This window comes from Sceloporus undulatus, chromosome 3 (assembly GCF_019175285.1).
Source record: "Sceloporus undulatus isolate JIND9_A2432 ecotype Alabama chromosome 3, SceUnd_v1.1, whole genome shotgun sequence".
Taxonomy (NCBI): domain Eukaryota; kingdom Metazoa; phylum Chordata; class Lepidosauria; order Squamata; family Phrynosomatidae; genus Sceloporus; species Sceloporus undulatus.
In genome coordinates this window covers 48998327-49013401 of record NC_056524.1, presented here as the reverse complement: position 1 = coordinate 49013401, position 15075 = coordinate 48998327, and the positions used below count along the sequence as shown (strand labels likewise).

At 42.3% G+C, this 15075-nt stretch overlaps 1 protein-coding gene across 1 annotated transcript; it reads left to right on the top strand.

The window, feature by feature from the left end:
- Nucleotides 1-1568: 1568 nt before the first annotated feature.
- Nucleotides 1569-15021, top strand: ACP6 (acid phosphatase 6, lysophosphatidic). The gene is given in 11 exon segments (XM_042457249.1): nt 1569-1828; nt 1831-1982; nt 4600-4728; nt 4819-4949; nt 6040-6119; nt 9481-9568; nt 10606-10738; nt 11846-11946; nt 12051-12146; nt 13035-13194; nt 13519-15021. Coding segments are annotated over 11 exon segments (1227 nt in total). The 5' UTR covers nt 1569-1800; the 3' UTR covers nt 13648-15021.
- Nucleotides 15022-15075: the final 54 nt, after the last annotated feature.

The following is a 15075-nucleotide window of genomic DNA, read 5'->3' as shown; positions in this document are numbered from 1 at the left end:
ATTTTTCTTGAATGACCATACAGTCTGCAGTGCCTTGTCCTCCTTTACAGTTATTTGGACCTCTAGTCCGAAATGGAGGTTGCCATTGTGGAGTGGGTAAATGACAGGGATGAAGGAAGCCAAAAACTTTTTATATCACACTGAAGGTGCTTTCAATCTGGGGTGTTGAGTTCACACAAGAGATTATAGTGTTTCTTATTCCATTCTAGCTGTTTGGCTTCACCCTATTTCTGGCATTAGCAAGGAGGTTGGTGTACAAGACCTCAAGGGTGCCTTCTCACTCTGCAGGTGGTCCACAAGTCTGCAGAAAAGGGAGACAATGCCTCTCCTCAATGGTAGAGGATGCACAATTTCGCACGGGGCATATCCCATGCAGAAACAGATTTAAAACAGAAAATCCCACAAAAGAGGATGGTTTTCACACAACGTCTTGCATTCGTGCAGAGAAAGTGAACAAATCACGCAAAAGCGGGATCGTTTTCTACAATGTCGGGAACATTGAGCACTCTCTGGCATTAACCCATACACAAAGTGGACAAATCCTGAAAGTAAAAGCGGTCGATTTTGTCCACTTTCTGTGAGGATTATTTTCGCATTATGCGCAATGCCCCTGATGAATCTGAAAGGTCCCTCTTTTGCGAGATTTCCTGGGATTTAAATCCCGTTTTTCTGCATGGGATTTAGGCACTTAGCCTCCCTTGTGAGAAACTCCATAGCCATCTTAGTGTGCAAAACCAGTTCGCAAGGAGATCTTGTCACACCTTCATCTAGCAGAGGAGTTCCAGAATGTCCTCCCATTGGAGCCTGATTAAGAGCATGGATTTTAGATTTCTGCAAGTGTTTTTAGCTTGTCTTTGGCCTGTCTCATGTTTCTGGAATGTCCTCCCTTTGTGTGCCCAGTCCTCCTTTATGGTTCAGGGTGACCCAGACCCTATTCTTTTCCCAGGACGACAGGTCCTCCACTTCAACCTTCTGTCCAACTTTCTGCCAAAATGTCCTCATTTGGACCCTAAAAGTTTTTCAATCCCTAGTAGTGTTTTGAGTTTTTCTGGGGTCATGTTCTCCTTTTGCGGTGCCTGGTCCTCCTTTGTGGATCAGGGTGCCCAGCACGTCTCTCTTTCCCGGATCCGTCTCCATCCCCGCCTTTCTGTCCAGGGGGAATACTAAAACGTCCTCCTTTGGATCTGACTAAGAAGTCTGGATTTTAGATTCCTAGAGGAGGGTTTGGAGCTCATGGAAATTGGTAGATTTCTTCAGTCGACTTTCCCAGAGCACTCGAAAAGACGACTGAAGTGTAGAGGAAAGCTCATGCTGCCAACTCCTCTCTTTCAGTCAGGCTGCGTCCACACTGCAGAATCATCCGGATTGGCTCCCCTTAAACTGGCAAGGCTCAATGCTATGCCTTTCTGGGAAAAGGCTGCTTGTTGTGGCCCCAGAGCTTTGCATAACTGAGCTCTCTTTGCATAATAATGCCTCTCCTCTACAGCCTCCCCCCTCAATCATGCCATCTACGTCACTGAGAGAAAGGAGGGTTCCCCCTCCCTGGCTGCCCCGGTGCTCCCTGGGAGTTGTATTCTTGTGGGAGCCCTTGCCTGGAAGGCGACTGAGAAGGGAACCTCCTTTCCCAGCATGCCGCTTAGCCTTACCTGGGAGGGATTCCCACCTGGGCCATCATTCATCCTCTGGCCTTGGCGGGCTTTTCTCCCCCAGAGGAAGGGAGGTTCCTAGGGCGAGGCCAATAAAGCCAGGCCCCTCCCGCCTCGAAGGCTTTGCAGCAGCCGGGGGCCCGGAGGAGGCAGGATGGGGCTGTGGGCGCGGGTGGGGGCTGCTGGGCGCTGGCCTACTGCATGCACCAGAAGGGGAAGCGCTGCTGGCCCAGGGGCCCCCCAGGGCTGGCCAGGGGGGCCCCAGCTCAGGTGGTCCAGGTCCTCTTCCGCCACGGAGCCCGGACCCCGCTCAGACCCATCCCTGGGGCACAGCAGGTGAGCAGCAGCAGCAGCAGCAGCAGCAGCAGGCCAGGCCGGTTCTCTCTCCCAGGGCCCGGCCTCCATGTCAGCCTTCTGCCCAGGTGGCAAAAGAGTCCTCCACGTTGAGCCTGGCTAAGAAGTAGGGATTGACATGTTTAGGAAGAGGACTCAAGGGTCCTCCGTTTCCAGGACATGCCTTCTGTGTGATCAAGTCCTAGGAGGAGAGGCAAAGGCAAAGGTCCTCCATGTTGAGCCTGGCTGAGAAGCAGGAAGTGGCATCTCTTCTCAGCTTCACCCTCCCTTTCCAAGACATTTCAGCCTTCTGTCCATTTGGAGCCTGGCTAAGAAGCAGGACTGACTGTTCTCTGAGGGGACTCGAGGGTCCTCCTTTTCCGCCTTCTGTCCAGGAAGAGTGTGGAAACTTCCTCCCTGTTGAGTCTGGCTGAGAAGCGGGAACTGGCCTCCCTATCAGGGTGACCACAAGTCTCCTTTTCCAAGACATTTCAGCCTTCCGTCCAGGAGGATTCCAAAGTGTCCAACATTTTGAGCATCACTAAGAAGCATGAAGTGACATTTCTAGAGTCAGCCCTCCATTTCCACGGATTTTTTAATCCACAGATTCAAGTTAATGGGGGGGGGGATGAGAGGAACAGGTTTTTTGAATCCGTTGACTAACAGGTTATATGTACAGCTTTGTATTAGGGCTATAGTTTTCCAGATGAGCTGAAAACATGTGGGATAGTAGAGAAGAAACATAAGACATTTGAGAGGAAAGATAACTAGTTGCATTCTTAAACGACTTACCTGGAAATAAGCCCATTGAAATGGTTGGGTCTGAGTAGACACATACAGGGTTGCATTTTGTGTTTACTTGCCCTCCACTGTTGGTACAGGCCTAGTCAAAACTGGATTGCATGGACTGAAACGTAAAGGAGCCAGAGGGCTGCTTTGTTCATATATGGGTAACCTAACATTACACAATTCAAAGTGTGCTAATGCCCACCTTCCTACAGCAAGTCTATTATTTCTCCTCCTGCAAATATTTGGGAATGCAGAAGCGGACATATGTAGTGGATGTTTAGTTAAGAGAATGTAAACTGTTGCACCCTGGGGGATCAGTGCTATTGTTGCAACTCAATGACTACAGTGCAGATTGGCAGGATCTTGCATCCTACATTGAGCCTCGCCACTCTGTGCAGTGACAAACCAGCAAAGAGCTTAGGAAGGCTATTTTATTTTTTTATTTTTTTGAACTACAGTTCCCAGGATTATGGAACTGAAGTCCAACAAATAACTTCCAAGCTTTGGACCATCATAGGTTGTGCCTTTTCCCAGGAGCATTTTCCTCATTCCTAGTTGTGTGGTACATCACCTACTCTACTTTTAATTTCAAGGAAATCATGTGGGGGGGGGGGGAATCATCTGTAATAGTGCCATACAACTTTATATCCAGTTACAAGACATAACCAATTACTGTGCATCACAGACAACTAATAGCAGGGCTATAGACTGATTCTTTCTCTCTGTGGATGCACACACACATTCGATAGTACAATGTTTGGTCAGGGTAGGAGAGAGTTTGAGACTGCATTGTCAGATGTGGAAGTTCTGCTTCCCCAGTTTGCAAATTGTTCATGGCCTAAATCCAAGAGCTAGTCCTAACTAGCACAAATCCATTGTATTAAGTGCTGAATAATAAGTGTCGACTTACCCGAATCCCTTTGATTCAATAGGTCAACTCTAGTTTGGACAGCCAAATAGAGTTAGGCTCATATGGTTTCCTTTCAATTTGGCAACTGGGTTGAACCAGATGGTTATATTAACTAGATCCGTATCTTCATGCAGGATGTTTTTATCTTGGGCTCTAAATGACAAGTGGATGGAGGAGTCATTTGTGATGACTGCAGAGTGGGAGAAGGTCAATGTCTTGGACTTTAACAGATTAAATGGAAGGAAATGCATGTGTGCTTCTAAAGGGAGTGAGAACTATCTTTATGTTTCTGAGCACAGGAAGTGTGATTATATAACTTGCTCTCTGCACCTGGAAGTAGCCTTGGGCCATTAATGGCAGATACGTGTTCAAGTATCAACATGGAGATTCCGAACATTTCAGAGAAGTGGAAAATTCACCTTTCCATGTTAACAGTGTTTATTTTCCAGTATTTTCAGTAGAGGCAAAGGGGATGCGAGACCTAAGGAGTATATTTGTGACTTTGAAGCTTCTGAGAGTTTCAGCTTATTTCTTTTTAGCCAGCCATGACTTGCTGTTTCTGGTAGCCACGCAAACCTCTTGCTGTTACATGTTTGCATATTTCAAGATGCAGTCCTGGTTTATAAGCTGAAGCTTGGCACAGTCTTTTTGCTCAGTATCTTACCATCGCTCAACTTCAGTGTCAATGTTTCTTTAAGCCCACTGTAATAAAAGGAATTCTCCATAGGATCTAAGTGATGCTGTTGTTTTCACTCTCCATATATTATTGAGCTGTAACTCATTAGATATGTTGCATGAGACTGTTAGGAATTGTAGTCCATTAACAAGTAGAAGGTTACTATGCTCCTGCTTTTTTCATAGTTATTAGAAACCTTTCTAGTCTCTAATGAAGATTTCCCCCCATCCCTGTTGTTGGAATAGGCAGAATGGAGCCCTGCCCTCCTGGAGACTCCTGCTGAAACAGAGTTTGACTACACAGTAACTGATCTCACTGGTGGCCCAAAACCTTATTCTCCTTACGAAGAAAACTACCGAAAAATTACAGTGAAGGTGAGACAAATGTATTTGTCTTCCAAAATGTGGTCCTTGTCTTTCTCCTTTCAAGAATCTTAAAAAATCGTATTCTCCCTCTTTTCCCAGGGTGGTGTGTTTGCAGGGCAGCTGACAAAAGTAGGCATGCAGCAGATGTTTGCACTGGGGGAACGGCTAAGGAGACGTTACATCAAGGAGATCAGCTTCCTCTCACCAGTATTCAAACCATCCGAGGTCTTGTGAGTTTCTTAATGGTACCAGTTTCCTTTCTAACAGCTTTGAGCTTTTTTTCTGCTGTTAGCTCTTGCTGCCAACCACATTATCATCAATGGACTTTCTGCCAGGTCCTATTTTCATTATTCTCCTTCATGGCCAGCCAAAAATTTGAGTTCCCTAGGTGCTGTAAAATATTTAGAAATACAAAATGTAAACAATAAAGCAATTAGTGGATGCAGTGGATAATAAAACAAGGAAAGAGTTAAAAGCACTGTTGTATATGGCCCGTTACAGATGGGCATAATAGTACGGACTGAGTCCGCACTAGGGTTAGAAAGGGGCATCACTTCCAGATACCCCTAACCCTAGTATGGACCGAGTCCATACAAAATGGCAGCGCCCGTTCCACACGGGGGCCGCCATCTACGTAGCGGACGCGCTGCATCTGCACATCACACGGCAGATAGGACTCCGTGAGTGTGCCGTTGGCGCCTCGTGGTGTCATAGCCGCGACTCATAGAGAAGCGCCATTTTGGCGCTTCTTTTTAGCTGCACCGGGAAGCCTCGCGGTTTGGCCGCTGGGGCTTCTCGGTGCAGCTAATGACGGCGCAGGCAGAGTGCCACTTTTCGGCGCTCTGTAACGCGCCCCTTTTCGGCGCTCTGTAACGCGCCAAAGTAACCAAATAAAACCAGCAGCTGAATAAAACGATCTAGAATTATTGAAAATAGTGCTTCTTAAAATGCCCAGGGTAAGTGAAAAGGCCTTGTCTGGTACTGAAGAGGCTATAGTCCAGACCAGCTTCTCTGAGAATAGCATTTCACAAACGAGGTTCCTCCACTGAAAAGGTCCTCTTTATTGTAGTGAACCAGAGGAAGACTTTGGGAGAGAACTTGAGAATACAGCTGACTAAATACAGAGAAGATCCAGAGTAGTTGGTCTACCGCATAAATTACATTTATAGAATTGTAGAGCTGGAGTGAGCCCCAATGGTTAGTCCAACCTCTGGCTGATATAGAAGACCACAGCTAAGGAAGTGACAAGAATGTAAGGTTGTACAATGAGCAGATGGCCATTTAACTGCTGCATTTCATTGGCTACCTTCTGTCTTTCAGTGTTCGATCCACTAATGTTGTTCGGAATTTGGAGTCCACACGATGTTTACTGGCTGGGCTGTTCCAACAGCAGAAAGAAGGTTAGCAATAAAAGAGAGCATTTCACTGCTCCTTTCTTGGTTCAGGCTCACATTGTCTCACATCTTTGTGCCACTATTCTTTTTGAGATCATGGGTACAAACCTTGAAATGTTGAACTGCAGCTCCCAGCATTCTTCATCATAGCCTATGCTGGCTAGAGCTGTGTAAATTACAGTCCCACATTGTCTAGAGAGCTGTTAAAGTAGTCCTCCTCCTATTCAACCCTTGTTAACTGTCAAGTTGCCTTCAGTAGTAACCCCATGAATGAGAGATCTCCAAATCACCTTTCATCAACAGCCCCGCTCAGGTCTTTCAGACTCAGGGCTGTAGCTTCCTTGACTTGAATCTATCCATTTGGAATGTAGTCTATTTCTTTTCCTACTGCCTTCTACCTTACCGAGCTTTATTCTCATTTCTAGTGAGTCATCTATTCTCCTGATATGGCCAAAACACAACAGTCTCATTCAGTCATCTTGCTTCTAGGGAGTTTGATTTTTCCATTTATTTTATGTTTGTGATAAACGAACTTGGCCTCACAAAATTAAATTAGTCTCTTTTCTGTTCTAATGAGTCATGTCTTCACATGATATGACCATAATACAACATTCTTAATTTAGTTAGTTCTGTCTGTTGCATATCCTAATGCATTCCCTAAGGTATAATCAGGATAGGTACATTTGGTGGGTCTGGAAGCCAGTGTCACACCCCAAGCCACCAGGGACCACATGCTCTCTCAGCAGCAGCAGTAGTTTTAAATAGCCTCAATCTGCTTTAAAACAAGCTGTACACTTCCTGCACACATTGTTTTAAAGGAATCATTGATCATGCAGCTGCTGCCAAATTGCCCATAGACGTGGATGGCAAAAACAAGTGGGGAGGGGACTGAATAGGACCACTTTGATGTCATCCACCCCTGGGCAACACCAATGTGTAGAAAAAGCTATTTTACATGGAAAGCATGACTTTATGTGAAGTGCTTGGTCCTCATGAGAAGAAGCTGTAGCCATAAACAGGCATGTATTTAGATTTTGCCTGTTAATCATGAATGGGCTCCCGTCCTCTCTACTGGAGATTGTCTTACTTTGACATGTATATATAAGACTCCTAGTTTCAAAGATGGACAATGAGAAAAAGTCTACTTTTCCTACTGCCTTCTACCTTACCAAGGACTGAAGAAGCAAATGTCCCTCTAGTGATTACTCACTTGGCTTCTGCATGTACACAGAGGAATTCTTGGAAATTTCTGGATAGGTGTGCTCAACACATGGCACCTCCATTTGGTCCAGGTGTTAATAGCATGGCAGGTGGAGATGACAATTTACAGCACCTTTCTGCAACTTGTTCCCTCTTGATGTTTTCAACTATATCTCCCATAGCCCTTGCTAAACATAACCAGTGGTGAGAGATAATGGGATTTAAAGTCCAAAACATTTGGTTAAAGAAGGCTGATGTACAAAGACAAAACAATGGACTTTAAAAGGGACTGATCCTCTGCCTTGACTGTTGAATGTTCTCTCCCAGCATTGGCCCAAATCAGGCATAAGGAATGAGATTTTCCAGTTATTGGACTGCAATTCCAGTCACTCATCAGCTACGACTTATGAGTTGCAGTACAAAAACATCTGAGGTGCTGCATGCTTTTCAGCTCTGTATGAGGCCAGGTAATTTGCTATGGCTTCATGAAGTATGGGCAATGGAAGCAGGTAGCCATCAACCTTTTCACTCAGACTGAACAAACTGTCCCAACTGTTAACTTGCCCAACCCACACTGTATGTTACTTCACTCAACTCTCAAACAAAGCAGAGGACTGGTAACACCCAATGAAAGGGATAATTATTTTATTATTCTTGCAACTGTGTTAAATGCTTAGTTTACTACTAGCCTTATTGCAAGAATAACATCAACCTTTTTGACATCCTGAAATTTTGTCTCTCCTCTACACCACTCAGCTTTCATAGGCACCTAGCTGATGTTTCAAAAGACTCAAAGGGGAAGTAAATGCAGTATTCACAAAGTGAAAGAGGACAGCAAAGGAAAAGGAAGGGATATAATTTAGCTATCAGTCATGAGGAGACAGTTCAGAATGGATCTACCATTGTGTTGGTCAGAAAGTGAGTAGGAAGGTAGTATCCGTACAACTGAGAGGTGGGTAACTTCCAGAGGTCCAGGGGTTTTATGTGCCTCTTCAGTTGGCCTAGGGTCTGTGTGCTGCTGTAGAGGCCTCTTCACACACTCCTAAATAGTTTAACTTAAAAAGGTTCTGGGTACTCTAGAGTAATTTCACCACATTTTTACTCTAATTTGTTTTAGGCTGGGGAGGGAGTCATTCCCATTTTTGGAAAACAAGCTCCCCCTGAACTTAAAACGGGTCTTGTTCTTGTTGCTTGTATTCAAGTCATTCCCTACTTATGGAAACCCTAATGAGTGGGTTTTCTTGCAAAGATTTGTTCAGGGGAGGTTTGCAATTAAAACAGGTCTGCAGAGTTCAAAACGTGGTGAAATCCCTTGTTTTTTAGTGGACACAAAGGGTCAGCTTAAGAGAAAGGAGTGAGGGATGTCACATGGGGTGTGCCGTCTGCACTAAGCAATGATGCAGATTGCCCACCTTTGCCTTTAAACATTTACTACCACAAAATCCAGAAGTGGGATTTTCAAGAAACCAGGAACAATTAAACATCAAGTGAAACTGGTATAAATGTATGCTGTTGAGATTAAGATGCTTGTATGAGCATAACTGCTATCAAGGAGTTTGCACAGAACCACAGTTCCCTACAGAAGCTGGTGCTATTTTGCCTCAGTTTATAAAACTTAATTATTAGGAAACTACTGGAAAAAGCAGACTCCTCCAGGCTTAACAACCATTCCATAAACCCAAGTATTTATAATGATGGTTGTTGTTGCTAACTGTTTTGATTAGAATAATAGCATGCTGTGGTGCAAACTAATTTATAAGAGAATCGTATAAGTCATTATATGTAAGAGCCAAATATATCACCAGCAAATATTCGAAGGCATGTGTTAATAAGTGATATACTTTACTTGGCATTTAACACAGTGGGCCTTTGCCTTATTAGTTTGTAGGCATGATTTAATGTTGGCTGGGAGCAGAAGTGTAATTGGAGTAGAGACTTGTATGCTTTCAAGTGCAAAGGAAGTTTCCCTAATGAGTTTTGCAGAAATGATGGTGGAGATAGGTAGGAGGTTGTCCTAACACCTAAAATCCAGTATATGGCTCTAACATTATAAATTATTTTAAATTGGTATGAAGTGCAAGGTGTGTTAGAACTAATTCTAACATCTGAAGGTTTAGAACAGTAATTCTGAGTTTATTAGAATGAGATGTTTTTGTCTGTCAACCAGGACCTATTACCATAGTTACAGATGAAGCAGAGTCAGAAATCCTTTATCCCAATCCAGTGAACTGCCAGCGATTGAAACATATGAACCGGTAAGATGCCATTATACAGATGAAAAGTGCAGTAGCATGTTAGGACTGAATTCATACAAGCTTTCAAAACATACTGCATCTTCTAGGAATACCTAATACAGTTGTATTTTAGTAAATTGATACTTGTTTGCTCAGCAAAAATATTTGGGATAAAAATGGGAAAGGCAAATAATTTGGTGAACCATTACACCAGTGCCCAGACAGTTCAGAAAAGGAAAGTTATCACCTTGAATGAAGAGTTCATGAGGCAGAGCCCATACAAGTCTTCCAAAATAATACTCCTAAACTTCTGTAAGAATTAAATTTACAGGATTTTTTTTTAGCTTTGAGCTAAATTAGAGATTCTGCCAAATAGCAGTGGACTGTTGTAACAGCAGATTAATGACTTTTTTACTGAAAGGTATTCTTTTCTAAGTTGAGACCCGTGTGTGTGTGGGGGGGGGGGGGTGTTGCACCTTTTTCTGAATTTTATCTTGTGTCCAAGTTGGAATCTTTCATTCCTAAACCCATGTCACACCTGTACATTGGAAATAAACATAAAATATTATAAAACACTGTGTTAAATACTATTTACTTATTTATATCAATCGCAACAAAAAGCAGTAAAAATGATGACCAGAGAGGGCTTGCTTGTGTAAACAGGTAAACTTTCAGCAAGTGATTGAAGAGAAACAAGTTTCTTATAACATCCCAAGAAAGGGAGTTACTTCTGTCACTGAGAAGGCCTGCTTTGGTTTCTATGCTAGATGGGATTCTTTTGGTTGTGGAGCAGTCAAGGTCTTCCTTATTGAAGATCTCTGTGGCTGACCTGGCACATATGGGGAAGGCATGCTGTTTGTATCTTTCTTGCAAGATATTTATTGCTTTGTTAATAACAACATCCTGAATGTGGCATGATAACTAATAGGCAGTCAGGGCCCTAGACTGCTTCCCATCACTGCAAGGTCCAAGCACATAAGCTCACATATCTAATAAAAATTGTTTTTCCCAGGACAACTTTAAAACAGTAACTTGAAGCATTTGGTTTTCCTTGACAGAGAGGGGTTAGCCAGAGCACACTCTCAGCCAGGCATCTCTGAGGATCTGAACACCATTAAAGAGAAGATGGGCATTGGCAATGAAAAAGCTGTGGATTTTCTTCTCCTCTTTGACAACATCTTTGCAGAACAGGTATGCTGTGCCTTCATAAAAAGAATTTGCTTTCTTTACTTACCTAAGGAGTATGCAAAAGCCTGTGAGAGAAGCTGCCCCAAAAGCAGTAGCATCAGGCAACAGCATAATGGCAGGATGAGATCAAGGGAAAATCTGGTAAATGAGGGAATGACCTGTCTTCAAATGCCTCATATTCTTTTGCAAGGCTTTAGTCTAATGTTTTAATCTTCACATGCAACAATAACTAATTTTTCAGTTTATATTATCACATTTGTTTACATTCATCTTTCCATTCTTCAGTAGATCTCATATGTAATATCTTTCCCATTGCCATGTACCCTTGTGGTATTAAAAACATTATTCCCTCAGTCCACATGGCTCTTCTGTATAGTTGTTACCTGTGCAATATATGACCAAATTCCACAGAAACAGTTCTATGCTACAGTTAATATGCAACAAGCCAAGTTCTGCAGTTTACAAGTTTCTCTGCTTTCATGTCCCCCCAAGCTACTGGATGTATTTCTCCACACAGAGAAAAGTAGGGTTTTGACCAGACCCAAAGGTGGCTCCATCAGCCTGCAAATTCAGCCTAAAATACACCAACCACTTTTTTGGGCTGTGGTTTGCAGTGGAGTATCATCAGTGGTGGGTAAGCTGTCTTTCAATGAAGTTTCTCTGCCATTATTGACATTCTCTTTGAGGACTTTCAGAGAACCAAAGATTTCCTCCAGCATAATTTACCAACCACTGTTGCAGTTCACAGCACACTGGACCTGTATAGGTTATACCCCCATGCTGATATTTTTTCTTTCTTTTAGGAAATCACATCGAATTGAGTTCTTGCCATTTCTAAGCCGATTCTTCACACATCCTCTACTGCTGTTCTGTCTCAATCTGTGTTTAACAACACAAACAATTCCCTTAACACAGAGGTGGGGAATCCAGACATTTTAGGCTGCAATTCTCATGAGCTCTAAAAATTGTCTTTGCTGTCAAGGAAGTTCTAGGCCAAAATATCTAGGTCTTCCTCCTCTAACACCACTTGATTAAAGCCTGCTTTTTGGGCTCTTGTCTGTTTTCAATACCTTCTTTACAGAGTTTTTTACTCACACTATATTGTTTCAGGCACATGATCTACCAAGCTGCCCTGTTTTGAAAAGTTTTCTGCAAATGGTTGAACAGAGGGCTGTGGACCTGCTCCTTTATATCACAAAACAAAATTTAAGGTGAGCAGCCTCAGGCCTGATGAGAAGCAAGTGGGAAGAATATTGCAGTTTATTAAATTAATGCTTTTAATGAAAGAATATCCGATTCTTTTTCTCCCCTACAGGGAGACTCTTCAAATGTCTGTTGGTCTTCTTCTCAACGCGATAGAGGAGAATATTAAGGATGCAATAGATCCCCCTTCTCCAGAGATCAAGGCCAGGTACAAAGGCTGTTGCTCTCTATTTCTTCATCTCTTGCAGCCTCTTGTGCAGATTCCAAGAATGCTGTAAGCGTAGCTCATCCTACTGAGCACAACAAACTGGCACAAATTCCACACTAAAAATCACAGAAAGGAGAAACCGGCCAGGCCGAGCCTGAGAGTAAAATCATTTGGGGTAGCATGTTAAACCACTTTAAAAATAATAAATGCTGAGTAGTTACTAGAAAACCATGATAATTCTTAATATTTTATATTCAAATATGATAGCCATCTTGGGTAAACCAAAGGCCTATATAGTTCCACTATTTTGTTTCACACTGAAGTTCACAAGGAAAATAGGAGCATTTGTATTTCTCAGCTACTTGAATTCAGGAGGATACTGGCTCAGATATTGAGAATAGCCTTACTAGCCATGAATTTATCTAATTCCCTTTTAAAAGTGTCCAAATTGGTGTCCCTTGCTAGAACTTAATTCTGTAGTTTTATGATGTGGTGTGAAGGAACATTTCCTTTATTCCAACAGAAAGCAAAACTCCTCTCAACATGATAACATACGCTGTCATGTCCTTAAGAGATCTCTAAATTGGATTCTTTGCTGGATAAAGCCCACTTGTAAACAGGATAGCTTTAGCTCAGAATATTTTTGAATGCAGATTATACAGGTTTCAGATAACCAATGACAATGAGGCATTTTTATGCAAAATCCAGAGAAGACACCCAATTCCATTTGAAGCAATTTTGATTTGTTGAAACCTGTCTGTAAGAAGATATTATCAGAAGTAATAATTCTATGTAAATAGAAAATGTAGCTGAGAGAAATCACTTACACAGTTGATGTTTGTCAGCAGCTAACCTACAACTGAATTATAGTCTTTGGTGTTCCCTTAGGAAACTCATTCTGTATGCTGTCCATGATGTCACCATCTTTCCATTGCTGCTATCTCTGGGTGTCTTTAATTCTAAGTGGCCTCCATATGCTGCAGATGTAACTCTGGAGCTGTACCAGCAGTCCAAGGATTGGTTTATACGTCTGACCTATAATGGTGAGGTATGGATTGGCGTGACATTGGGCAGACATTGATGGCTGCTTCATCTGAACACTAGGCAATACAACATCAAGCAGCTTACTGAGGATGACACATGGAATGTTTAGCTACCTGCTTCAGGTTATCTTTCCTTGCCACTGGTCTTTCAAAGCAACTTCATTTCCTTTGGAGACACTGCTGGCAAGCCTTTGCCTCTCCAAATATTGGTGAACTCAAATCCCATGAGCATGGCCCAGAATTAAGATATAGTTCATTAATATCTGGATCAGGGTGATTTAGTAATACCTAGCATGTGATGATATTGGGTATTTTGGTTTTTCTTGCAGGAACTAGTTCCACAAGGATGCAGAGCTGGTCTCTGTCCGCTAGAGGACTTTCTGAATGCTGTTTCGAACTACGCTGTGAAGCCAGAGGAATATAAAATGCTTTGCTCCCAGAAACAGATGACTAGTTAAGCAGAATATTTAAATATGTTGTTATAACTTCCTCTTTCTAAACACCAAAAGCAAAGCATTAGTCACTTGTGGTTTAACTTGACAGTTGGAGTAATGGCATATTAACTAATTAGCTTACCTCAGTAATGCCCCGTTTTGAAAACAAGTTGCAGAATGAAAATACATGCCACATATTACATTTCTGGCGTCAAGAATTGACAGTGGTTAGCCAGAACGTAGTTGTTACTGCACCCCACAATTCTCTTTGCACAAAGAGCACTATAGGTAATGTATCCTACACCTGCCACTTGCCTTGGTTTTTCTTTTCTACTTTTCCCTGACAAGCATGACCTTCCGCAGTTTTAAATCTTTTACAGGCCTTGATTTGTGGAATCCCTTTTCTAGAATTTATCACATTGATACAGGAAATTACATTTCCAGCATATTTTGGTATAAACATAGGCACTAAGCACTCTTCCACATTTAACTATTTTGGTTCCAGAGTTGCTTTGTAGCCATGCTCCTGTTTAGCTTACAGAAGACTAAGTCTCTTACCCTGAACCTTCTAGAAGCCACCTTATTGGGGCAGAGGGTCAGTCTACACTGCTGCAATAGCATTAAGAAAATAGCTTTAATTATTGATTCTGGTACGCTAAGGATGACTTTATAGTAGTTCTGTGAGCCTGGAAATATATAACCAGATGCAACTATGTTAAAGAAATAGCTGTGAACATTTGTCAGTGACAAGGCCAGATTAGAGCAGCAGATACTATTAACAAGTATTTTCCAAGATATGAAAATTCATAGGGAATTCCAAATGGTTGCTACCTGCGACAACATTGTCAAGTTAAACATACTGACTCAAGCTTTGCTTTACACTGTGTGGGGTTATATGTAGCATTTTCACACTGAGTGCCACAATCAACTTATATGCTACAACCACCTCTTTATCTAAAGGAGAATGATAGCATTAGTTTCTGCTGCCTTATGAGGTATCTATTCCCTTAGAAGGTGCTGTTAAGACTTCTGTTTTGTGTAGCAGGGGGATGATTTCTGAAGTGGTTTAAACTGAACAATTCTGTAAACACTGCACAGCACTGGAAGGGTAACTTTAAGAAAAAGCCAACTTAAGTTTACTGGAAGTTTAAGTCTGAAAACAATGGAAAGTGTTGAAGCACGTTAATCCAGAAGAGTAGGTTCTCACTGCTCTTCAGTTTTATCCTGCTGCATGTAAACAGAAATTTGACCCACAGATACAGGAGCAGGAGAAATTGTAGCAGAACTGATCCCATGATTTCTCCTAGAAAATGGAAGCTAGGCACAGATTAATTGTAACAAAATGTTAAATAATGTTTGTACAATTCTTTGCAAATAAAGATTTTTAGCATCAACTGCCCCTGCAGAGAAACTTTTATAGAATGATGATATTCCCTTTTTTAAGTGCACAAG